At 44.9% G+C, this 26,685-nt stretch overlaps 1 protein-coding gene across 2 annotated transcripts in view; it reads right to left on the reverse strand.

Moving 5' to 3' along the window:
* The window catches only part of LOC138293507 (vitamin D3 hydroxylase-associated protein-like), a 283,695-nt gene that overhangs the window by 157,898 nt on the left and 99,112 nt on the right, over positions 1-26,685 (reverse strand). For both annotated transcript variants that reach the window (XM_069232748.1, XM_069232747.1), the window contains exon 5: positions 4,633-4,839. In XM_069232748.1, the coding sequence (XP_069088849.1) occupies positions 4,633-4,839 (207 nt within the window). The remainder of the gene's footprint in view (positions 1-4,632; positions 4,840-26,685) is intronic.

Below are 26,685 nucleotides of genomic sequence, written 5' to 3' on the forward strand. Positions count from 1 at the left end.
ACCAGTTTTCTTGGTCTACAGCTGGTGCCTGAAGACCAGGGAAAGGACCTTGACCCTGTGGTCATTCCACCTCTTCCAAATGTCCTCCTTTGTGTGCAGGATGGTGCATACAGCATTCAATCTGTCAATGATCCTTTCCCACATTTCCATTTTCCTACTGAAAGGAGTATGCTGGACTTGTGCTCCAAACAATTGTGACTCTACTCTCATGAAGTCATCCACCATGACTCTTAACTCATCTTCTGAAATCAGGGATTTTTGGAACGTGACATGGTGGAACAAAAAAAAAAGGTGACAGTGACTTACTAAACAGGGGAAGTTTCAATAGGGGTGAATGGACAAAAGTTTGTGCAGGGTGTTCAATGGGATGGTTAAAAAAAGGGGTGCCTAATCTATGTATTCTACAAAAAAGTGCATAAGCTTCGTTGTCTTGATGTGTAATTGCAAAGGATTGTGGTCTGTGAAGGGGTGTGTTTTATAGTGTCCTTTGCACGATGTGTCCAGTGTGGCTATGTGTGTCAGCTCTGTTGTTTTCAAATTCATCTAATGTGCAGTTGTATATTACTTTGCTGACTGTGGACCACCGTGGTTCAGACTGCAGTTGGCTGACCTCCATCGGGGTCCAACTCGGCGACTGTTATAAGGTCAGTGGTTGGTTGCTGTGCTGTCGGCGCTGGAGGTCGGACTGCCTATTTCCAGGCCAGCGCGCCGCTGGTGGTCTGCCTTCTTTAGTTGGCAGTTCTGCCTGTATAACTCAAAGTAGGGTGGTCGGAAAGACCGCCAACATGGTTGTCTTCTCAGGACCACCAACATGGTGGTCTAGCAGTCTCACCTCCAAACTCATAATGAGGTGCTTAGTCTGTATTTGAGCAGGTTTAATTTACAACTGTTTTAGGTGTCTTCCTGGCTGCATTAACTTTAGAAGTGTAGTTTGTGAATAGCAATGGGCTCACTCTTTTGTTGGTAGGTACATGTCCCTTCCCATACTCCTTCATAACCCTCCCTAAATCTCTACTTACTCCTTGCTAAACCCCTCCCATTTAACAATAGGTATGCCCTTTTTCCAGCCACTTCCTCTGGTCCCCCCTGGGTAGTAAACCTACATGTGTGTGGATCTTCTGATAGAAAAGATAGGAGAGGTGGAGAGGGCTAGTTAAACTTGTAGGTTTGTGAATAGCATTTTGTAATACTTTAGCAATACCAGTGTAGCACTACTAAATGAACTACAAAATGCAGTTTGTGATTAGGCCCTTACGTTGCAATTGGCTCTGTGACTTGTCATGTCCACAAATCAAGTTCTTGAGACAGGAGAAGAGTATTCTCCCTGTTTCTTGCAACTTGCAGAGTTATGTATAAATGGGTTTGTACAGTTGGTAATCATTGATAGAAAAGTGGAAACCTACCTTAAGAGATATATCTCACTATGTGAATGCCAGGTGTGGGCAGTAGGATTCAGGCAGAGGTTGATGGGACAGATGCATGCTGCCTCTGATGTTTTTTTCATGTAGAGCCACATTTCATGGTCTTTGCAGTCCCTGCCATATTAATAGATTTAGACTGCAATGGCATGCCTTTTTTAATACCACTGCTGGATTGGTGGTCTGCTGTCCCTCACAGGACTCCAATCCTGCAAGCATTTACAGCTCTTCTCGAGGAGTAGCAGAGGAAATCCTACCTTATTAATATTAATAAGGAATAGGTTCTGCATACCTTTGTGAAGGTGTTTTTTTCACTGTGCTGGAGTAGTACATGGGACTCAGCACAAAAGTGGGTGGGATCCAAACGCAGTGAAAAAAACATTGACTTATTTGTAACCCAATCCTTGATACATCTGGCCCTAATCTGCTTTCACCTGCTTCCATTATTGTAATCTATAGCAAAACAATTGTTTTCTTAGCACATTGCAGAGCTTTCAGTTTCAATTTTCTTACCAGGGGATCTGGGGGTTTAGGTCAAAGGGCAAACAATCGGCTTCCTAGAATGCCTATCCTCATTAGTCACTTGTAACTGCTTTTGTGGCTGTACATATTTTTGTGGATAGTGCACTCTATAGGGCGTAACCACACTGAATCTCCAAGTCATCCAGGAGGAAGGTGTTTTAAAACGAATTCTTTATTGTGACTTTACCAAAAGAGCAATGTAACTAGTTTAAGAGTAGACCAATAGCACTAACAAAAGAGGTGAAGAAGGACGTGTATCAATACATGTAAGAAAGTCCCAGTAATTATATGCTTTACAGTCTGAGATACCATATTTTGCTAATCCCACCAACAAGGTCACACATGAGCAGGGTTGCTGGAAATTAACGTTGTGTGTTCAAACCTGACAATGCCTTATCCTTGAGATGTGGGTTGGCAGAACGGTCCCAAAGTGCCAGCAGTCAGAAGGGCTGGCTTTAGCACTGGTGGAAGCCAGCGCAACAATCTTTTTTGGCACCTCCCTCAATGACTTCTTCCTCGGATTCCCTCACCACCTGGCAAAAGTGCCCCTCATCTCTCCATCTCTCATATACATTTTATTTGTTTTAAAGCGCTGTTTTTTAAAGGACTCTTACCCACATTCTAGCCATGCACACTCTCACAGAACACAGAAATACCACATTTTGGGTACCAGTCTTCAGTATTTTGTAACTGGGAACTTTCCTGCGTCTCTATTTTCAGAAGAGGCTTTTATTAACCTCAGAGGTAGTTACAGACAGGCAGACCCTGGCATCTCACTTTTGTTGTAGGAAAAGTCTGGTGTTGCACCTATTTCGGTCCTGTAACTACTGAACATAAGGCTTTTCACACAATGAAAGAGTGACGTTGGGGTCTACCTGTAGATGCTAAAAAGAGCCTTTTCTGAAAATTGAGATGCCATGAAGTGGCCAGTAACAAAAACCTGAAAATTGGTATCCACAATTTTATAATACTGTGCTATGTGAGTGTATGCATGGCTAGAATGCATGTGTAGCATGGCTTTGAGCCTCAATAATAAATAACAGACCCTGGTGGTCAGAAGTTTCCCGTCTATATGGGCTGAGGGGCCACGCACTCCACCTTTTTCCTGGCAAGAAGAGTGTCTGGCAGATGGAACAAAGATCAGTCTTACAGACACTCTTCCTGTTCAGTTCAGGCATTCAGGAGCTAGACATGGGCTAAATGTGTATGCTCGTGGCTGCCTGAGCTTAACTTTGCCAGGCTGAGAATTTCACAGCCCTGTGGACATGACCACTTCAGCCTGGCAAAAGTGCCTCGAGACCCTTCCCCTCATGAGGAGGGTGAGAGTCACTGATTACCTCTGACCTGGGCGCTTCAGTTTCAAGCTCCTGAACTCATCACAGAGTGGGATGGGGTTCAGCAGTCTCACTGACACCATTCCTCTCTGTGATGACTGAGGGGCCGCTGCTTTCCCTTATGTCATCCAATGTCACCCAATGAGGAAAGGCAGCAGTCCTAACCCTCCTGGAACCTATGAGGCTTCCCTCTTTACAGTGAAGGTAAGTTTGATGTGTTATTTTTATGTTTAGTGCTTGGAGCTGTGTATGTAGGAATGTTTGTGCATTTGTTAGTGAGTTTTGTAAATGTGTGTATGTGTGTGTGTGTGTTGGCACGTGCATGTGTGAATGCAAGGGTGTGGATGTGCGTGCATGCCCCCTGCGGGCCCCTCCCTTGTAGAATTTGGGCATCTACTGCTGATGGTCCTGATGTTTGCTGGATGACTTCAGTGGCACAGTAAACCAGCTGAAACATGTTGAGATATGGAAGCCGTTAAGCTTTCCATACATGTCCCATCGCAGTTTTTAATCTGACACGGGTACCCTAACAATAAGCAGTAATAACTAGGGTGTCACTGGTAGGCATTTTTAACCCCTTTCCAGGTCCAGATATTGAGTTTTTCCAGTTACAGCAAAGCACTCCTCCCAAAAGAGGGGTCAAGCGCGCCCAGTATTTACAATTGCACTGGACGAGGACTCAATGATGAAGCATGCCATAAAGAAATATGCGGCAGAGAGTACATTAAAACAAATAGGAGTGCTCTCCTTTCAATATAGGGTATTAGGGATTTTAGGAGCCATCCCACCCCCCTTTTGATGATATTGGATAAACAAAGGCTACAATTAAACAAGTCTTCTCTTTCAACATGTTAACTCATTGGTTTTCCACAAAAACAGGATCCACGTGCCATCCTTACACCAATGTGCCAGGAGGCAGGATGCACAGGGGTGGAAGCACTCCTTTCTCGGAGGAACAAGATGTCAAGCATATTTCCACGCCCTTTCTCCTGTCCTTCTCTTGTAGTGCCAATTCAGTAGTTTCTCACCCACGCTACAGTGGTAAAACCTAGTCACATCTCTCATCCTTAATTTGCATCACTAAGGGCCATATGTACGAACACTTTTTACCATAGACACAGAATGGGTAAAAACCTTTGCTACATCTGGCCTTAATCACAAAATTTAGTATATGTCATCTCCTGCTTCGGTGCTCTCTTTAGGCAGGAATATTTAGCAGGAAGCGCACGGAGACTGTAGAAATATTTCTACACATAAAATGCGCATCGAACATATCAATATTATATTTTGCTGCTTACTAACAACTGTGAGATTGTTGGTACAAGAATAAAAAAAATTATAGAGAATTCATTGCATACCTCAGCCTCGATACTGTCGGTTTTAATCCACACAGTCCACAGAAACTTGAAGGAACCCGAATGCTGCCAGCAATATCAGAGCCGAACCCCAGTACCGAGCCTCCGCTTCCTATCAGTGCACCTTCCCCTCCAGAGGAGCCCCCGGGGGTCTTCTTGTGGTTCCGAGGGTTGAGTGTTTGCCCGTTAATAGGATTACTGCAGTCAAAGCTGAATAACAGCATAGACACATGTTATTGGAAGAAAACACCTGAAAATCGACTTGAAATTACAGATACTCTACTGTTAATGATGACATCATTTAGGCTCAATTCAACATGTTGGGAAACACTTCTATATAGAGGATGATGTTGTCACAAGCTGGGGATATAAACCAATTCTTAATACAAGTGAGGTGCTTAAATTCCAAGCTGAACCACAGCCATTGCTTTTTCGGGAAGATGCAACCCAATACATTGAGTGAAATCGCCTATGCTCTTGCTTTGCAGGATCTGAAATAACATCTCTCTAAATATCAGATTTCGACCCCGACTTCCAGAAGCACTGCATGGATTTTCAGCACTCAAGGCAAAATAGATGTTTGCCCATTTATGTTCTCCCTATGCACCCAAATAGCATTTTTTTAAGCTTTTTGCAATATCTTAGGCCCATATTTATACTTTTTTTGCACTGCATTTGCGTCATTTTTTGCCGCAAAAGCGGAGCAAATTACAAAATACAATTATATTTTGTGTTTGTGCGGCTTTGGTGTAAAAATATTATGCAAATGTGGTGCAAAACAAAGTATAAATATGGGCCTCAGTGCTAATTTATAGTTGGCAGTAACCATACTGCAACGCAGCAGTGACAGCGTATACTTACCGCCAACATAATCGTCCGCCCACCAAATTCAGATCGGGGGGACCACCAGTTTGATCACAGTGGAGAGTACTCTTTCTTTGTTGAGATGAAACCCCTTCGACAGACAGCCTTGCAAAGTAAGGGCCGTCTGAGGTAGACCTCTAATTATGAAAAGGGGTGAAGGGCAATGAAAACCAGTAAATGCTCCCCTCGCCATGGGATAGGATTCCCATGGTGAGGATGGATTTTCTTTTTAAAATTTAAAAAAGAAAGTCCAGCTTTGGGAAAACTGCTTGGTGAGGGCATTGACAGGAACCACCAATTATTCCTTTCAGGCCATACTATACTCTCCCTAGTTGTACATTGTCCTGCATGTATCTTGTCCATTACCTAAGCAGTTCTGCAGTGTACCTTTCTCAGTTTTTCAAAAGTCTGAAGGGTTGGGAAAACATTTCCTTTTCCCAGGCCGTGTATCCTCTACATAATTCTACATATGTTGACTGTGAAGCTGTCATCCTCCTAGGTGTTGCTCCGTGAAGGCTTGAGCACTGATTAGGCACAATAAGCTCTGTTTTAAGAACAAAACTCTACTTCTCTGCAATGTTCTCTCTTCCTCTCAGAACATGTCTGAGTTCAAAGTCTGTCAAATACTGAGCAGAACCTGTTACAATTTCACATCTAACAATCTGCTTGACTGCTCTATTTCCGTACGATTGAAACAGTTTCCTACACTTGGCCAACAAAATACTTGCAAGTGTGGTGTCATGTCTTTTGGTGGGAATACATCTTCTGTATGTCTTGGGAATCACATACTCACCTGTGCTACTCAAGACTGATCTACTCCACAGTGGAGCTATTATTTACGAACATTGGGTCGCTAAGACCCCAATTTCTTAATACCAACATCAAAACCCACCAGACAACTTCTTTTAGCTAAGGTATTATCTAGTATAAAAACTAAACCTCAAACCCCCAACATAGCAGAGGTCATGCTGGATGCCATTAGGAAAGAAATAATTGCAAATTGGCACCAAAATTGGAAACTTTGATGCAATACAGTTATAAATGTTGAGAGTGCCTCTGGTCTGACTTTGGCTCCCTGGATAAGCATCTAGACTTCTCCAACTGCAGACATGGAGAGCTAACTGGATGACCAACCGAATGGGGCAGTGAGATATGGCAACTTAAGCAGAAAGTTGCAGACTTAAAAGACTGGTCATAACATGATAACGTTGGCCCATGTGGGATACCAAGACAACTGGAAAAGGTAGACGTGCCTGCTTTCCGAACAATTTTCTTCCTGGTCTTCTGTATCTGATCTTTCCAGAGTCTCTGGAGTTTCAGATGGCACACCGATTACATTTGAGAATCCCGTAGCATCTGACAACCTCTAACAGCCATCTAAGATCTGATCTGTGCATTCAGCACTCTTGGGAGATATTGCAGGTGCTGACCAATAAGTAATGACCCTTTATACATGACAATCTTCACATTCATATCGTAGCAGAATACTAAACATCTCTGACGAGGAAACAATTCTAGGCACTCAGGCCACTCTTTCAAATTAACAATATCAAATATGGCCTAGTAGACCTGGTGTTAATGATTGTGATGGTGAAAGGCAAAACCACGAAATACAGTGAGTTGGAAGACTTCTGAGACTTCCTGAAAAATGCCCTACTTGCACCATTGCAAGATGTGCTTGTAGAACACAGTGTCCCAGAAGGCGGGGACAGAAATGAAACACATTCTAGGAAGACACGCACTGGCAGACACTGGGCCTCTGGGCAGGGGTCCCATCATAAAAGATTTGACCGAGAGGGCCTCAGAAGAGTAGTGGAAGCTCTGTCCCAGGCAGAGATAAGTTCAGATCACCACTGAACGACAAAACCCAGGCTTGGTGGTTTATTATCGCTGATATATATATATATATATATATATATATATACATATATATATATATATATATAAATATATATATAGTTGCCTATTTGATGCTACATCTATTACTGTCTCCATAATTAGGTAGGAGATGTTCTTTATATGTTGTACCTATAACTTGCTTGGGCCTCTTGTTTTGTACACCGTTGGCCAATATTATATCACAGCTAAGTCCCACTGATCTACTATTCACTGTTGAGCATAGTTTAATTTGTAGCCTGTTTGTTAATAAGGATGATAACTAGATCCCACCACAGAATTTACATATTATCGTAATTCTTTTGGAATATATGTTAATTAAGCTGTCCTTGGGCTCAGTAATGTTGACTGAATGGCCTAGCAAATTACACTATGGTGGGATATGGGGAGAGTGATAGCCTACAACTAAAGGTTTTTTGTTGTTTTCAATGGCGTGCCTTAACCTCTAATCCGTCCCACAGTGATACATCAAGTTTCCCCATACACAGAAGATCCACTGACAAGCTAGGTGAACAATGCATCCAACACATGCAAGCCCTATTATTGCCCCTCAGAAGCTCTAAGCAAACTGCATCTCGCATTACACCCACTAAATTTATACTCACAGTATCCATTGCCCAGAGCATCTATGACCAAAATGACCCATACCACCAGACACACATTCCATATTTTATCAATGAACGTGTGAGGGTGTCTCAGTCCTTAATAAGTAAACTTACAAGGGGATGCGAATAGGTCGATGAACCTTTTGACTCGCAATTAAGATGTTCTTACCATAACTCCAGTAAATAATCAATACACAAATAATTAATAATCACTAGTAATGAATAACATTGATAATCAACGGAGTCAGTAATTGTCACACACAATAACCTTTCAGTCATGAATAACCACACCTTTCAGTAAAAGTTAGAATATTTATTTCCCTATATTAACAATGCTAAGGTCACGTAGATTAATCTCAAAATCAAATCATACACATATAGGAACAACACTGGCTAGCCAAGGCGGCAGAAGAGAGGTAATCTTATCAAAGCTTGAACTACAACACAGAGAAGTAATTTCATACGTTAGGTTTAGCAGGAAATTCATCCAGTATTAATTACTATTAGCATGATTTCATTAGTGAAGATCCTTAACTAACACCAGATTAGCATCAGCATGTTGGGCTTCATGCTAAATAATTTAGTAACACCAATTTGGAAAAAAATATCTATCTATGGCTCTATCAAAACAATGCAGTTGGTACCTAGAAAGAAAAAGCAAATGCATAATAATCAACAGTCTGGGTCATAATACCTATCCTCAGTATGGATCAGCAAGCAGTCGGTCTTCATCCTCAAGACATCAGTCGATCGGCAAGGTATCAGGATTCAGCATCAAAGTTCAGAAAACGCAAAGTCTCTAAGCATTAAAGTTAAGCACGTCTCTTGTCAAGACGCATAGAAATATTAACTTTTTGGCCAGCAAGAAAATGGACAATGGGCAACAGCAAAATGCAATATGCTTAAGGTAAAATGCAAGAGCAGAATGTCTGGCTAAAATGCTGCTTTCTTCTCAGTGTAGCCCCGTTAAGCCAAAACTGCTAAAACTACTTCCCAAATCCCTATCGTTCAGTTAATCGCATGTTCACATTTTGTCCAATAAAACTAAAACTCCAAATCTACTAATTCTACTATTACTCCTTTCACATGTCATTGATTGGTTTGTCTTGCAATGTCCTCATCTGGTTTGTCAGGTAACAATATTGTTGCAGCTTCCACTCTAGTCAGTATCTCCATTATTCCTCTCCTGAGAAAGTCAGTATCACACATTATCCACAAAATGTTACATTCATAGAAACATCATCTTCTAGCAGTCAGTTCTCATGAGAAAGCTTCTGTTATGAACACAAGTAAACAATACAATAGAAATCACAGTTTAACTCTCTAAAACAGCCATTTTATTAAACGTTAAGAAATACAGCTTTGACATGAGTCCTGAAAAATAGGCCAAGACATTTGCTAAGTTAAGGCCTACAATTAATAAAACTAAAGCTTATTGCATAACCCTTAATATGATGCACAACTACATTAATCTACCAAATGCTCAATATTTCATATTATTAAATCATTGATTAGTACATTTCGTTAACATTGGTGGCCATTCTTCGTAATCACATTTTCAATTGCGTGCATTATTTTTCTACGTTATTTTATTTTCTACATAAACTTATTATTCAGAATACATAAACACTCATTAATAATTTTTATTAAAACACCTGCCCTAGCAAATGTCAATGGTCTTACCATTTTCATCACACTTAATAAAATATTGCAGTATTTTATCAATAAAAAGCAAACAGCACTGCTGCAAGAAACCTATATCTCACTGGAAGAAATTGCAAACTGGATTGCAACTCGGTAAGGAGAGTAGTGGGGGTATCCACGCACAACTGAAAGACGGAGGGGGGAACAAATACCTCCTTGCTCAGGAAATGTGGCTGTTAGACATGGCATCATTGGCATGGTTTCCCCTGTCTTTTTGCATCTGTCTCCTGTATGTTTTTTACTGTCTGCTGGACTTCTTTTTTGCTGGTTTTGGTACTCTGGGCACTTTACCACTGCTGATCAGTTCTAAAGTACAAGTGCTCCCTGTGTAAATTGTGATTATGATTGGTTATCCATGATTGCCATATTTGATTTACTAGTAAGTCCCTAGTATAGTGCACAGTGTGTGCCCAGGGCCTGTAAATCAAATGTAACTTGTGGGCCTGAAGCACTGATTTTGCCACCCACTTGAGTAGCCCTGTAAACATGTCTCAGACCTGCCATAGCAATCTCTGCAGTTGTAAAGTGTCATGTCGAACTGACAAGTGTACCCACTTGTCAGGCCCAAACCTTTCCTTTTACTACATGTAAGTCACCCCTAAGGTAGGCACAAGGCAGCCCCATGTGCAGAGTGCATTGTATTTAAATGTACGATGCGTACTGGTGTGTTTTACATATTCTGAAATACTGCCAGATTTGGTTTTTACTACTGTAAGGTCTATCTCTCCCATAGGTTAACATGGGGATTGCCTTGAAATATCTTTCAAATGTAATTTCCTATTGGGAGCAGGTAGAGATGTGGAGTTTGGGGTACTGAACTCACAATTTAAAAATACATCTTTTGGTGAAGGTGGTTTTGAGATTGTAAGTTTGAAAATGCCACTTTAAGAATGTGGGCATTTTCTTGGTTAACCATTCTGTGCCTCTGTCTGGCTGTGGAATACACATCTGAGTCAGGATGGCAGTTGGACTGGTTATGACACCTGCACCTGAATAGGGCTGTGTCTGCCCTCACACAATACAGTCTCCAACTCCCTAGAGTGTGTCTGGGGCTGTGACAGGGAGAGGCAGGGACCTGTGCACTAGACTTTCCTTTGAAGGTTGCCTACTTCAAAGGCAGAAATGAGTATAAGTACTGGACCCAAAACCCCAGACATTTAGAACACTTCTGGATCAAGAGGAGACTCTGCCAAGGAGAAGAACTGAAGAGCAGTGATGAATAGTACTTCCCCTTTGCTGTGTGTGCTTTGCTGGGTTGGCCTGCAGTGCTGAGACCAAAGACTGGACTTTGTTTTCTATCCTGCTTGTGAAGTTTCTCCAAGGCTTCAGCTAAGCTTATATCCTCTTACAAAGTCTCAGGGACAGCAAAGACGTTACCTACCAGCCTCTGGGCTAGTTTGCTGAGGGCCCTGACTCTCCAGGTGGTACCCATTCCAGTTCCTGGGCCCTTGGGAGTTAAAGCTTGCCTAACAATAAGAAGAACCAGGCACACCAACTCCGGGTGACTCCAGGACCAATGCCGTTGGCAGACCTTGCGCCGCCACCTGCACCAGAAGCCAAGGTCCCCACTGAAGTGCAACAACTGCAACTGACACCGCAGGCCTGATGTCGCCTCAGCACCGCTGAAGTCTCACAACATTGTGAGTCCCGACTGCCATGTCACTGCAGTGCCTGTAGCCCTGTGTTGTGAACAAGACGCCGAGAGGTCGTCTCATTGCGTCTTGACCCGCTGAACTCATCAACTCCGCCGGATCGTAAGGAACCAATGCCTCGCCAGTGCCACCTCACCTATGCTGGCTTCATCAGGAACCGACACCTCACCTCCATAAGGAAACAGCGCCTCACCTCCTGCATAGCAGCATGGAACCAATGCAGCACTGGCTCCAGTGACACCTCACCTCCCTGACTCCTTGCTACGTCTTTGACTCTGCTTCATTTCTAAGGTACTGTACCTGGGGTCTGTGTAACTCTGTGACCTGTGCTGCCCTCCCTCGTGAACAGCATTGGACTGTTGGGAACGACTCCATCAACAATGCCCTGATAGCCCAAGTTGGAGCTATTGTGTTTCTAAGCGCCATACTGAAATTTTCTAAACTGGTGTGGAGTACTTTTGTGGAGTTTTCACTGTGGTACTGTGTGTGTGAGTACAAATATTTAACAAATTGAACAGGGGTTATCTTAGATGTGTGACTCCCTTACCTGGACTAGCTTGGGGGTCCCTACTTGGACAGGGTGCACACCACTGCCAACTAGAGCCCCCATTTCTAACAGTGGCATAACCTTATTATTGTGAAAATTACTCCCCTGCAAACTCCTTTACACGTGGACTGAGGAAGATGGCAGGTACATTTTAAAAAAATATAAAAAACGTGATGTTTACTGATAATGCAAAATGCCACGCTGATGAAGGCCCAGTTGAGGAAGAAAACCCAAGCACTGAAACAGTCAATTGCTCATCTGTCCCATACAATTCCATAACCCCACTGAGACACCACCTTGAGGTGGCGAAAACTACACTTATTTCACATTATCACTAAGCAATGGGAAAGGATATTGTGAAATTAAAGCACCCCCACTATAAGCTAGGTAAGAAATACAGGAGAATTATAGCACTCCAGTTACAATGGAAGGTTGCCCAGCTGGCTATACTGGTAACACAGGATACACAGGGCACACTGGCAACACACCTGGAAAATATCACCGAGGTGTTTGATTTGTTCCACAAAAATCTTTATGACGCATCCCTGCAAACAAAGACTGGTGGGATCATTTGAATGGTGAAATAACCATGGACGAGATGGTGGATGTGATTTCAGAATTATCACCTTGTAAATTCCAAGGTGAAGACTGTTTCTCTGGGAATTTAACAAGACCAGCAAACTTCATGTCATGGACTTGTTGAATGCCACCTCTAAGGAAGGCAAAAAGTGAGGGTCTCTGGGCGCCATGTCCAACAAAGCTGTTATCTCTAAATAGGCCCATATAATTAATAAAGGTTGAAATGAAAAATCTTTGCCAACAGATTAACAAAGACCATTCCCACCCTGGTCCACGATTCTCAAATAAGATTTGGACTTGGGCATTCTTCCAGGACTCATTTATGAACCTTCTATTGGAATCGAGAAACCGAACAGAACCTATGAATACCCTCTCCCTCAACAATGAAAGACTTGTAACAGGGTAGAGTGGAAATATCTTTATCAGATTATGGAAAAGTTCCATCTTGGCCAGGGGCTTGTTTCGAGGACCTAATAGCATAAACCTCACATGCTGCCCAAATCAACTGGGGGTGGTTCCTGTTATGATCTAAATGTATCAAAAGGGGAACCAGGTAGGACTGCCCACTATATTACATTTTGTTCCTTCTGGCATTGGAAGCCATAGCAAAAACTTCAGGAAAGCATATTCCATAAAGGGCATCCTCGCAGGGTGGGTCCACTCAAGGTCTGGCGGTGCGTCAATGATATCATGATGACAGTATTGGACCCAGCATCCTCCCATCATCCTTTTTATCATTACTATAAGAATTTTCCTGCTTCTCTGTATATTAAATAAACTGGAAAAGATGTGAAGCGATGCCACTGTCTTCAAGTACCCCCTGTTCAATATAGCTAGTTTTCAGATGAAGTGGAGTCTTAGAAAATATTTGAGCATCCTCTTTCTGGTAGAATAGAGAAATTAGTTGAGGATAATATTTTTTTGCAACTTATCCTAATTCAACAAGACTTTGCAAACAAGTCTCAGTTAAATCTAGCCGTATGGGGAAGGGTCAAGGCTGTCAAGATGGCAGTGGGACAGTGCTTTAATTATGTCCTGGGAATGATGTCAGTGCTGGTGCAAAAGACACCTCAGCAACAGATTGAGAGAGGTATTAAGAACTTCCATTGGAGGTATGTAAGACAGTGAATGATAATCTATATATACACTGAATCCAGGGGGTTACACATCCATTGTATTATTTACCCTATAATCTAAATTAACTTCCATGGAGATTGTTGACCCTCCACCGTGGTGCTTATGGAATGTAACATTCTGGGTGCACACCACAGTCTTGATACCTTGACAAACACTTGCCCACTCGCTCAACCAATGATGATATGTATACTACATATGTGCAGATGTGCACATAGACATCTCAAAGTCAATCCACGGGTATATAAATCTGTCCCACTTTGGCATAATAGAAGTGGAAGTTACCCAGTCTACTGGACCTCAAGGAATGATTTGCCAGTATTGCAGATGGAGCACCTGGTTGCCACAGGTTGCCTTTAGCCATTCCAAACATTAAAAGAGGAATATCACCCTTCCATGGCACACGTTTAGTGCAGAGGGTTACGCCTCCCCTCATCTCCTTTTACTATTTTAGCCAATCCTTTAAATCAACTTTCTTGTGGGATCCTTGATCCTCCACCATGGAGATTGTAGAATGTAACATTCTAGGTACACACAATCATTTTGATGCTGTATACAAACACTTGACCACTCATCACTGACTGACAACCCAGTGGTGATATGTCTGCTAGATATGTGTGCATATCCACATAGGCTTCTCAAAGTCAATCTATGGGTCCATAAATCTGCCCCACTTTAGCATACTAGTAGTGGGAAGTGCCTGATCTACGGGGCCTCATGAGTGATCTGGGTGTATTGCAGATGGAGCCATTGGTTGCCACAGATTGCCTTAAGCAGTTCTGAACATTGAAAGAGGAATATCAGCTTTCCATGGCCCAACACTAGAAATATAGTCAAATAAGCCATTGCCTTTGCGAGGGCATGAATGGAAGCGGATGGTAATCTCCTTCTGATGGAGCTTGCAATAGACTGGGAGGCAAAGGAATTCACAACAGATTCACAATTTTAAAATACGCAAAGCTAATTTAACTATGCAATAAGGACCCGGAATCAATAAGGAAAGTTTTGTATGTTTATTACAAATAAGTAATAACTCCAATATAAGCACATATTAAAATCAAATTATAAAGATACAGAGTCAGAACTGGTAAGCTGAAATGCTGTAAGAAATTCAATCTCAATAGCATAAGGCATACAAAATTACAGTCACAGCAATACACATACTAAGAAGGAATTCGGATTGCTCCTTCAAAACATGAACACGTTTAAGATCATCTAACTCAGGCCCTAGCTAAACATGGGAAAATGCAGGCTAAAAGGTCTCAAGGGGTTCAAGAATAAAGCAAGGTAGGTGTCTGCATCATAAAGACTCCAGTAGATGTCTTAAACAGAAGGGAGTCAGGATTAGCATGAAGCTACACGCTGTAAAGGCAAAAGGACGTTGAGAGCTCTGCACCTCTCCGCGTCTAAATAAATCTGCCATAACTCTAACAATGTGAACACTAACTTAAAGTGGAAAGTTCCAGGAGTATACATTTCTCTCAGCACTTCACTAAGGGCCAGGTGTAAGTACAGAAAATTTTGCGAGTTGCAAATTGCGAGTCATACCGACTCGCAATTTGCAACTCGCAAAATTTTATGCAGAAAGGTGTCTCAGACACCTTCTGCGACTCGCTATGGGGTCGCAAAGACTCACCTCATTAATATTAATTGCGACCCCATAGTGAGTCCCTGCATTCACAGGGATGGTGGCCTGCTGGAGACAGCAGACCTCCATGTCTGTGAGTGCTTTTTTAATAAAGCAGTTTTTTCTTTTCTTTTTGCAGCCCATTTTTCTTAAAGGAAAACGAGTTGCAAAAAGAAAAACTTCCGAAACCATTTGGTTTCGTTTTTTTCAGAGTAGGAGGAGTCCATAGGACCACTGCCTGCTCTGAAAAAACATTTTTTTTGGCATTCACAAAGGGGAAGGGGTCCCATGGGGACCACATCCCTTTTGCGAATGAACTGCGAGTTGGTTTGCGACCGCATTCGCGGTCACAAAGCAACTCAGCATGGCGAGTCGCATCCCCAAATTGCGAGTCAGTACCGACTCACAATTTGGGGATGAGCATTGCGTTAGGCTGTTTGCATGGCGCAAAGTGCGTTTTTCGCAGTTTGCGACATGCAAACAGCTACCTACATCTGGCCCTAAGATCCCAATTTTTTCCCTTTCTCACAGAGCACACTTACAACATCAGACGTACCTCCCATCCCACAGAGCTCCAACAACCAGGTTAACCTTGAGTCTCTTCATTCCAGGTATGAAATGAATAGGAAGATTCTTCTGCTCATTAAATTGTCCAGTCCTTTCCAAAATGTATATTCTCAGGCCTCTCTATGTCTAATACGCAATACTCCTCTCTCTAGCTAAGAAATCACAAATGTGAACATCCAAAATAAAAACACGCATAGCATAAAAAATACATCTCATGTTAAAATGAAAGTCTAGTTAAGCTAACCTAATAAATCATTGTCAGTGTGCACTTCTAATGCACTATTATAACTGCAAGCAAAATGTCAGACTAAATCCAAAATGTGAATAAATGAATTCATGACTACATACGCAATTTTCTTTTAATTAATGCCATATTTCAAAATACAAATGTAAATGTGAATGAGAATTGCAAATCTGCATGCTAAGGTTGAACATTAGACTTACACGCATATATGAAACTCTAAACTCTACAGTAAATGCACCTTCAATAATATGTTTTATGTTTTGATGCTTCATTTCACATTAATAAGGTTAAGGCACAAAGAATATATGATGTTAATTACATTTTGTGGTACTTCTGTAACTTATAGGGGTGAAGCCACAATTATTCTTCACCACCTATGAGCCACAATGGGCATAAGTCTCTTTAGAGAGATTTGAAGCACACCCATCAGCCGTTCCCACTTCCACTTCAATAGCAACCAAGTACTTCTGGCAGACCTCATTTCACTCAAAAGTTTCTGATGAGGACTGGCAGTCACTTTTAGTATCCTTATGAAATCAAGGCTTAAATTCTCATACTTCAAAATTAATCACAATTGGTTCTGAATCTGCTGCACTTACACAGAACAAGTGCAGTCCTTCATTGAGGTTGCAGGTGATGCCAACTGATATGGTGTGCATTATTTGGGAATGTGAGGGTATCAGACAATTCTGGGCAATAATGTGGTCAACCCAAACAGCTACTGCAGATGCCACAACGTGCCATTTTCCCGACTGGCTACCCCGCATGATTTGTCAAAGTGCCTTCTAGCCACTAAGCATTGGCGATGGTAGGCAACAACAGCACTTGCCAGTGCTGTTATGTATACTGCGTCTTTGGAGGGGACCTTTGGTAGCAACTCACTCACAATGGCTGAAGTAACTCACTAGGATGACAGAATGTGAGTGAGTGATTTATACACTGAGGGACAAATTTACATGCGGGCTGTGCTGCCGTCACTTTTTTTGATGCTCGGGTGGCACACTCAGTACTCCACATTTACAAGGAGGCGCATCGGGGCCAATGTGTTAGTTTTTTTAGGTCTGCTTCGGAAAATACCTGCACCAGAACCAGCTGCATCATGCAGATATTAATATATGCAACATAGGCATTCCTTCGTAAATTCTATTGTAAACCTAAAAAGTGACACATCATTGCAATACGACATGCAGTGGCTGAAAAGTGTAACAATTCCTGTGCATCGACAACCCATGTATAAGAAGAAATGCATTGCCTCTAGGACATAATAGTAACACACACAAAGCACTTTGGAAATCTCATTACGCCATGGAGGTGCTTATTCTTCAGCTCAGAGTAGCAAGGAAACCACCATGTAGACAGTGCAGGAGAAGGGAGCATGTCTTCCGCTAGCATATTCCCCTCATGGACCTCAGGGAGAACTCCATCATATGCTTGCTCATCGGATTGCACCAAGGCTTGAGCTACCAACTGCCAGGCCAACTATCATTCCTCCGCAGGTCAAGCTGATGCTGGCATCCGGTTCATCCCAGACCACAACAGCCAGGGTAAGAGGAATATCACAGCCTGCTTTCTCTGCATTCCCACCCTCTGTCCTGGATGCAATCATCAGCCACACACCATCGTACCTTATGTTCCCCAAGACACAGCAACAACAGCTGGACACCAAGCAAGGCTTCTATGCCATTGCAGGGTTCCCACGTTTTGGGAGCTATGGACTGCACACATGTGCAGCTGGTTCCTCCCACTACAACATCATACCTGTTCCGCAAGAGAAAGCACACATCCTCCATCAATGTCCAGGCAATTGTGGACCATCTGGGATGTTTACAAATGTGCTGGCCAAATACCCTGGAAGTGCCCATGATGCCTACATCTTCAGGCACTCCATCATCAATACAAAACATAATTAGACCAACATTACACATTAGTAATACCCTGCTACCCTCTCAGTTGTCAGAACATTACACAAGTTACTAATACTCTGCAGGAATACGCAGTTGTCACTTTAGAACACGTAAGTACTCAGGATTCTGCAACATAAGTAGTAGTCAGGAATTACAGTAAGAATTCTATGCCCTTGCAAGGAATAACTTCTAAATACCCATGGATGGAACATTAGCAAACATCTCACAAGTCACATAAATACATATCAGCAAATCATGCCCATAAAAGGAACACTAGCACATATATGTCATGGCAGAAAAAACAGGTAGGAAACCTATAAATCCCCCCCCCCAAGGTTCATACTAGGCTCACTGAGCCAATAGTTCCTAGAAAGTACCTGTTTTATATGAAGAGGCACTCCCTGTGCCTAGAAAGAGGAGTATGGGGGCCCCCGGCGCTCCTGGGGAGAGGGGCGGTTGGCACGCTCTAGTCTTGATGAACAGGCCCCTCTGGGGGCTCGCGTTTGTGGTGGGGGCCTGCCTTGGCTGCCCCACACCCTGTCCGTGGAGAGGGGGCCAGGTGAGGCCCAACAAATTATTAGGGGGGGCGAGAGGAAGGGGGCCTCCGTTGAGGTCTCCCTTCCCCGTTTGTTAAAAAATGCCCGGTTTGAAGAAAAAGGAGCGTCCTGCTCCTAGTGCAGAGCCCGGGAAGGGGGCGCTCCCCGCGCCTTTCCCGCGTCCTGCGATGCAGCTTCTCTGGTGCTCGGACTCCTCCGGGGGCCCGAGAAGGCACTCGCCCCCACCTGACGTGGTGCACGAGTGTCCCAAGTTGTTTCTGGGCTGCTGCAGTGATTTCTTTAGGAATAAAAGGCAGCTGATGCCCGGGGGCGCTCCCGAGAGCGGACCGGGCACCAGGGGCGGCGACAAGAGCGCGCTTGCTCCTCTGGACTTCTTCTCGTGCCCAGGGGGTACTGAAGGAAGCACGAACCTCGCGCTTAATGATAACTCCATGCCTGGGCTGCGGCGGTGATCCGGAGCAGCAGGGGAGCACTTGTCGAAGCGCGAGGAGGTGATTATCAGCCCGGGCTGCAGCGTGATATTTATTTAGACACAAAAGAGCAGTCAAAGCAGCGCGAGGGCAGCAACCCAGCACTCCTTGTTTTGAAGAAACGTTTGACAGAGGTCAGGGGCCACAGCACCCTGCCTCTGGAGACAACAAGTGAAGAAGTGGGGTGCAGGGCTGGAGAACCCAGCAGCAGGTCAGCACAGCAAGGGGTTGCCAGCAGGGGCAGTTCCTCCTTGTGACCAGGCAGGTCACAGGTCTGCATAGCAGCAGCAGTCCAAGGTGGTCCTGGTGAGTCCTTTCAACAGCGTCCTGTCCAGCTCCAGGTAGGGTTCCTGGAGTCCCAAGAATGTCCAAAAGATGTCTAAATTGTGGGGAAAATTCGCCTGTACTTATATTAGGTTTACAGTGTGTTTTACAATGGCCAGGAGAGGGGGTTCCAACCAGTTACAACTGGTTCTGGGAGTGCCCCTTCTCTCCTCCAGCACAGGCTCCAAACATCAGTGGGGGGTAAACGATCCTATTGTGTGAGGCCAGGGTACAGCCTTTACAAATCCAGGTGTGCCCCCGCCTCACCCTTCTCTCAACCCAGGAAGGCTTTACAATATGTAGATGCACCTCTGTGACACCTCCACCCTCCCTGTGTTCAGGCTGTCTGAGAAGTATCCACAAAGCCCCAACTGTCAGTCTGACCAGACTGATTTATGAGGGGTAGCGTCGGCATGTTTGGTATGGTTGTGATAGTGGTGAGAAATGCTGCTGACTGGTGTAGGTGAGCACATGCACTTTAGCACTGGTTAGCAGTGAAAAAGTGCTCAGAGTCAAAACGTCAGCCAACAAAGGTCAGAAAAATAAGGCAAAAAGCAAAAAGTCTGGGGAATGACCCTGTAAAAGGGCCAGGTCCAACATGACCCCATACCAGCCTAAAGCCAGGGGAGAACAATCAATACCTTGATGGACTTCCCTGCTTAGGGCGATAGAACCAGGACCCTGGCCTGCAACTGCAGGGGCATGATCCAGTTCTATGCCAATCTGAACCCAGTTGAATTCCTCTGTCTATGCTCCCAAGACAATCTAAGCAAACCCATGGAGGCGTCCTAGTTGTCTGCTGCCAGAGCCAGGTCCCAGGCCAGCCCGGGGCCTCTGGTCTCTGAAACCTCTCAGAGTGGGGGGCGGGAGCCCCAGGTGCATAGCATCCTGTTTCCACTCTCCTTCCCACTAGTTCAGGAGTTACCCCCTGCCACTGGTCTTCTAGCCTAGGGACTGGTCCCATAGCCTGAATAGGATCCAGGGGAGAGTCTCTCCTCCTGCCCCTCCTTCTAGGGTTCTGCCTCCTCCGAGGAGTGGTACCCCCAGAATCCAGAACTGCCAGTGCGCTGGTTACAGTCGTCCTCGTCAGCTCACCCACCAGTTCAGAGGAGCCCCCCTGTAACTGGTCTCCCAACCCAGGGTCCTTCCCCTCTGGCTGAGCCGGGGTCAGGAAAGAGCCCTTCCTCCTCATGCCCCTCCTTCTAGAGTTGTGCACCCTCCCATCAGGAGTGATACCCCCAGAAGTAATGGTAGAGAGACTGGGGACAGCCTTCTCCACCTCGTGGTCAAGGGAGCTACCCCGGACCTGGGGCTGGTCATGAGTTAGGGGATCACCCTCCCGCAAACCCTCCCTTACAGGAACTGAATCCCTAGGGACTGCATCAGTAGGGATGCTGGTTACAGCAGTCTCTACTCCCAGATCTAGGGGGTTGCACATGATCTGGTCTTCCAGCCTAGGGACGGTACCCTTGCGCTGGACAGGAGATAGGGTAGTGACCTCCCTCAAACCCTGAAAAGGAAGCATCTGCACCCCCCTCTGCAGGGTGGTGCTACTGATCTCCAGAATTGGAGCAACCCTGTTCCCAGGTGTCCCCACTTCTCCTTCAGACTCTAGGGGATCCTTTTTTAGAGGATCGGCCTTTGGTAACGACTACCCTCCCTCCCGGGGGCCTTCCAAGACCTGCGGAGGACAGGTCCCTGTGGATCCTGAGCCCTTCCCGCTCAGAACATTGTCAGGTTTGCTTATATTGTCGTCTTGGTGCACCAATAAGGAGCCCTCTAAGACATACGCAAGAGGATAGGTCCTTCGCAATCCTACTCCCTCCCCGCTGAGAACTTGGCCTGGACTATCCAGAACCTCCCCCACCCCTTCAAGGGGTGAACCTAAGATGGCCCTTGATGTTTGACCAGTTCCTCTGGCACTAAGCCAGAGGTCAGCCTCCTTTGCAAGCTCCATGGGGTCAGAAAACTCACAATGTGACAAGTGTTGGCGTAGCTCTGAAAAACAGCAACGGAACATGTGTTCTCTTAGAATGAGACTAAACAGCCCTTCATAAGTTGTTGCTCTGCTACCCTCCACCCATCCTTCTAATGCTTTGCAACAAGTCCCCATGAAATCCTCCCAAGACTGGTGAGACCGCTTCTTGCTGCCTCTGAAACTCAACCTGCAGTCTTCAGGGGTGAGATCATACTTCCCTATCAGGGCCTTTCTGATGTGGGGATACCCCTGCCTGTCACTCCCTTCTGGGGCCAGTAGGGCATCCCTTTCCACCTCAGGAATATAGCTCTCTAGGACAGTCCACCAATCTTTCTCAGGAATCCTGCGCGCAACTAGAGCTTCCTCATACTCCCTCAGCCACTGATGTATGTTGTCCCCCTCCTTGAACCCAGGTATTAAGTCTGTGGGTAGGTAAGGATTGTGCCCAACACTACAATTTATGCTGCCACCACTGGACTCCACCTGCAGTACTGGTGAGTCCAGATTTGTAAGACTGCGCTCTAGAGCGAGCCTTTCACTGGCAAAGGCCCTTTCAGCCTCTGCCATCCTCTCCTGGACTAAGGCTTTTTCCACCTCAACCTCTCTTCTACAGCCAGCCTGGCTAACTGTAGCCTCAGGTCCCTCTCTTCCCGCCTATCTCTGAGCTCCTCAGGTGACAGGGAATGGGAGGTGGCGCTGCTGCTAGACAAGGACCCAGCAAGGGACTCCCTATCTATGGGGTCCTCTCTCTCTACTGGCGTCCCTGGCCAGTCATCTTCTCCCTCAGTGTCTAACTCATCGGGGACACTGTCCCCTGGGGTGTGGACTGGAATCCTCCTTCTCAGAGTCCACACTACTATCATGGGTCTCTTCAGGGTCTCCCTCAGAACTATCTCCCCCTTGGGCCTCTTTTTGTGCTATAAAGTCTGCCTCTTCAAAATTGAACAGGGCTCTCCTGAGGGCCCCTATATTGGATTCACCCTCTATAACAGATATCCCTCTCTCCCTGCAGAATCCCTTTAACTCTTCTAGAGTGTACCACAACAACTCATCCATGTCAAAGGTAGACTCCATTTTGTAAAGAGCACAACACTAGCGTAAACAACAGGAGTCCAACGTGCAAGTATACAACACAGGAGTAAAAATAAAAATGATGAGCTTGAGAGAACAGGAGAATAATTTAAAAGAAAGAGAATTAAAACATGTAATGGTCTAAGTGCAATTTGCGGTGCAAAAATGAGTCACAAAGTACTGTGCAAGCGCAAGTCCTATCCTCACCGCCGACAAACAGTGTTAGAAATGGGGTTTCTGCCTGGCTTAGGTGCATACCCTAGCCAACCAGAGATCCCATTTCTAACATGTAGCATTATAGCATTCACAACAGTGTAATCCATAGGCAGAGCAATGCAAAGTAATTGTTCAGAAAATGCCTCCTCTGCAGCTAACTACATCTAGCCAAACATATTACAAGTCAAAAAAGCAAGACATTGTTTGTAAAGTCTACACATCACAACTTGTATGTGTTCCTCATATGGACATATTGTTATTCAATGTTACTGCATGACAAAGACAATAAGGCACACATAGGCGCACTTTATATACTGACAATCCACACATAAGAAGATATCAAGTATGTCAGGTGAGACAAGAGATGCGAGGAAAGTGTGCCCCAAACTGTGTTAACCTGCAATCTACAAATCACTATTGTGCATCACAGATAATAGGGCACTAGTATGTGTGTGATTGAGTCAAAACCCACACATTTACTCATTTGCAAGATACAGTGCAACCGTTGTGATGGTTGTAAGCTGCACATCTGTGCCAATGCTTTGGAAAACCCTTTTTGGGCAATACATTCTGCGTCAATCATGCATTGGCAATTTCAATGCTGATACGTCAGAAAAACCAATGCATTTGTGAAAAATGGGTGAGATACAGGCAGGAAATGAGGCATTGAACATGGCATACTGCAAACTACGAAGTGTGAAGTTACTTTTACTTTCACTTGTTCTCTGTTAGCCTTTTCTTGGTGGAGGAGGTTGCTTGAGAGTGTCTGTGCGAGAGTTGTGTTTAGTGATATTGTGAGTGTGTGTATGGTCCATATTGTGTCCCTGTTGCTGTTGTATATTATGTTTTGTCATTGTCTTGTATTTGTGGTGTAATTGTACTGTTCAAAGTTTGTCTTTTGGGGAATTGGTATTTCGTGTAGGTGTAGAGCCTAGGGGTTTTAGAGTTTTCTAAAAAAAATTGTTTGGGGATTGCTTGGAGTGTGCACTATGTCATGGAGGCGTAGCAATTTCAATGAGCCACAGTTGGATGAGCTCATAAGCTTAATTACCCACTAGCTCCCATGGATGATAGAGGCAGGTGGCAGGGTGAGCAAAGGATACCCTGCAAAGGACAAGCGTGACAGGTGGGTGCAGGTGCACTGGCACCATGAGAACAACTTTGATGTGCTGTGTACAACACAACAACTGAAGCACCAATGGGCAGACATCATATCCCGTGAGGCTGATATGATCAAATTCCTGGGGCAGGAGATTGGTAGACCTGTTAGTATGTATTTCATGCCTGCATATTTCAGTGCTGTATCTTTATCTGGAATGGTAAGGTTAAACATGATTTGTACTTCATTTGTCTTTTAAAATATATAGGAACATTGTTAGACCTGTCAGCTCTTGGTGTGGTTTCCCCTGTCTTTTTGCTTCTGACCTCCTGTTTTTGATCCTGTGCTGACTCTGGGGCCCATATTTATACTTTTTGACGCAAAAATGCGCCAGCGCAGTTTTGCATCAAAAATATTACCGCCGGCTAACGCCATTTTGGTGCGCCGTGCGGGCGTCATATTTATACTTTGACGCACGGCGGCGCAAACAACAGGTGGGAGTCATTATTTTTGACGCACACCACGGCGTCAAGTCAGAAAGGAAAACGACGTTAACGCAGCGGAAATGACTGTGGGTCGATTTACGACACCGCAAACCGGACATGCGCCATTGTTTTGACGCATTTGCGTCAAAAAAACCCAGCAAACACAGCCATTTCACCAGAGGAGACCCAAAATGAATCCCAGATGCCACTACAGACCCCAGGAAGATGACAGCAGACCAGGAACCAGCCAGGAGGACCCACACAAGAACCAGGACACTTTTAAGAAGAAAAGAAAGTGTCGCTTTAGTGCAGAGGAGCAGGAAATTCTGGTTAAAGAGGTGACGGAACACCAGCACCAACTGTTTGTCACATCAAAGTTGCCAATCAGTAGGAGAGAGGCCATATGGCAACAAATTGTCGACAAGATTAACAGTGTGGCTGAAGTACGCAGAACAGTCATTGAGTGCAAGAAACGCTGGCATGACTGCAAGCGCAGGACCAAGGAAAAGATGGCCAGGAACAGGAAGGCAGCACTGCAGACTGGAGGGGGGAGTCCAGCACACCAGGAGGCCCTGGACCACATGGAGGAGATGGTCGCAGCCATCATCCCTGAGGAGATCATCACAGGGATTCAAGGACAGGACAGCGCAGACTACCAGGAGACAACGCACATGCAGGGTAAGTCGTATGGGGAATAAAAATGCAATAATGTCATCTACAACCGGGGGGGGATACCGACCACTAAATGCATGGAAGTCATCTAATACATGGAGTGGCATGGGTAAAGGGGCACGGCAGGGGGGCATGGCCCGTTCTGAGAATACATGGGGCACACCATTACACAACACCAACAACAGTCCCATGGGGGCATGCTGTCATGCCAACGATGGAGCAAAGGGAAAGCCACGCAAGGAGGGAAGGCCACTATGTCAAACTGACATCCCGGCACACGTCAGCCAACATACCCCCTACATTAACTAGGGCCCTATTAGCAATCCTCTAGCCATACCGACAACTGGAATGTAACTGCGACAACAGTTGCCACTACCACCTCTGCTCTGTGTGCAGCTGAAGTAGCCAATGGCAGTAACCTCCCCATGGATCATACACACCTAAATTAGGGGGTGAGGATGACAACTGCAACAATCCCCAGAAACAAGACAAAGGCCCCAGTACTCTCAAATGTCAATGCCCATAGTTGTCGCAAACATCAGCCAATGTAAACTACAATAGGAGCTACACAGCACTAAGGACACACCCATGCTGCATATGTCAGGGTCCATCCTGTGCCTGGGTAACAAGGCAACATCCCAAATGTCATACTGCTCAGACAACAGCATTGAGGTGGGGACACATGTAACTGGTCACTGAAATACACCTGCACAGTCAGAGGACGAAATAGGACACTGATACGATAATCAGGGCAATCCAATGTAACACACATTCCCCAACATCTGCAGGACACGTTAACAATGTCAACATCCATATTGGATCATAACATTGCCATGCATAGGATATGCCACATTTCAATTATATTAAGTGGATGTGTAAGATCAGAGATTGGGGTAGGTCCAGATTGTTAAGTGTGCTGCCAGGGCCATCAGTACACCCACAGCCAGTGAAAGGTCTCACCATGAGAATGGATGTACACGGAGGGTCGAGTAGGAAAAGAAGGTGGCAATTCTCTATTTGGCATAATGAGGCTGACAAGTCTGATAACTCAATAACATACATGTGACACGCAGGTGGGCCATAGGCCTGGAAGAATGTCCATCTGAAGGACTGGAGAAATTAACACAAAACAAGATCACAAAGTGAATTCATCAAAAGGCAGGCACGTCACATCAAAATTGCCACAACATAGACACACTAATTGTACCCTGTTTCATTGCAGAGGAAGATGGATCTCCTGCCGATAGGCCTGTCCCAGATTTCCCTGATGACATGGATGACGAGCCGATAAACATTCCCCAGGAGGGTATCCAAAAGGTCCTTGAAATCCTCCAGACCCCACCTTCAGTCACAAGGAGCACAGAACAAGCAGCCATCGCAGAGGATCCACCCACCGCCCCAATTGTAAGACCTGCCAGCTCCAATACAGCTGAGGACTCAGACGACACTGGCACCAGCTTTGAGAGAACTGTAGTTGGAGTACAGCGGGATCTGGCCAAGGAGGTGCGGGTGGGGATGCAAACTATGGCAGCCAGCCTTGAGGGGGTGCGTTCGTGCATGATGTCATCTGCAGATCAGGCAGCAGCTATGCAAGCCCTATCATCCATACTGCAAGGATTACAAGAAACTGTCAAGGAATTCACCACTGCAGTAAGGGAGTTGCCATAACACCTCGCACCCCAAACCTTCCACTGCATGCACGAATGCAATCATGACTCCCTCAGGGCCGACCTGGCTGCCTACCATCCTGATGTGGCTGCTATTCTCAAGAACCAGCAGACCCTCCTTGCTGCAGTACTGCTCTTAAGACCTTCACAGGGAGCAGCAACCGGGATGTCTGACTCCATGTCTTCTAACACTG

This window comes from Pleurodeles waltl, chromosome 4_2 (genome assembly GCF_031143425.1).
Source record: "Pleurodeles waltl isolate 20211129_DDA chromosome 4_2, aPleWal1.hap1.20221129, whole genome shotgun sequence".
Lineage (NCBI taxonomy): Eukaryota > Metazoa > Chordata > Amphibia > Caudata > Salamandridae > Pleurodeles > Pleurodeles waltl.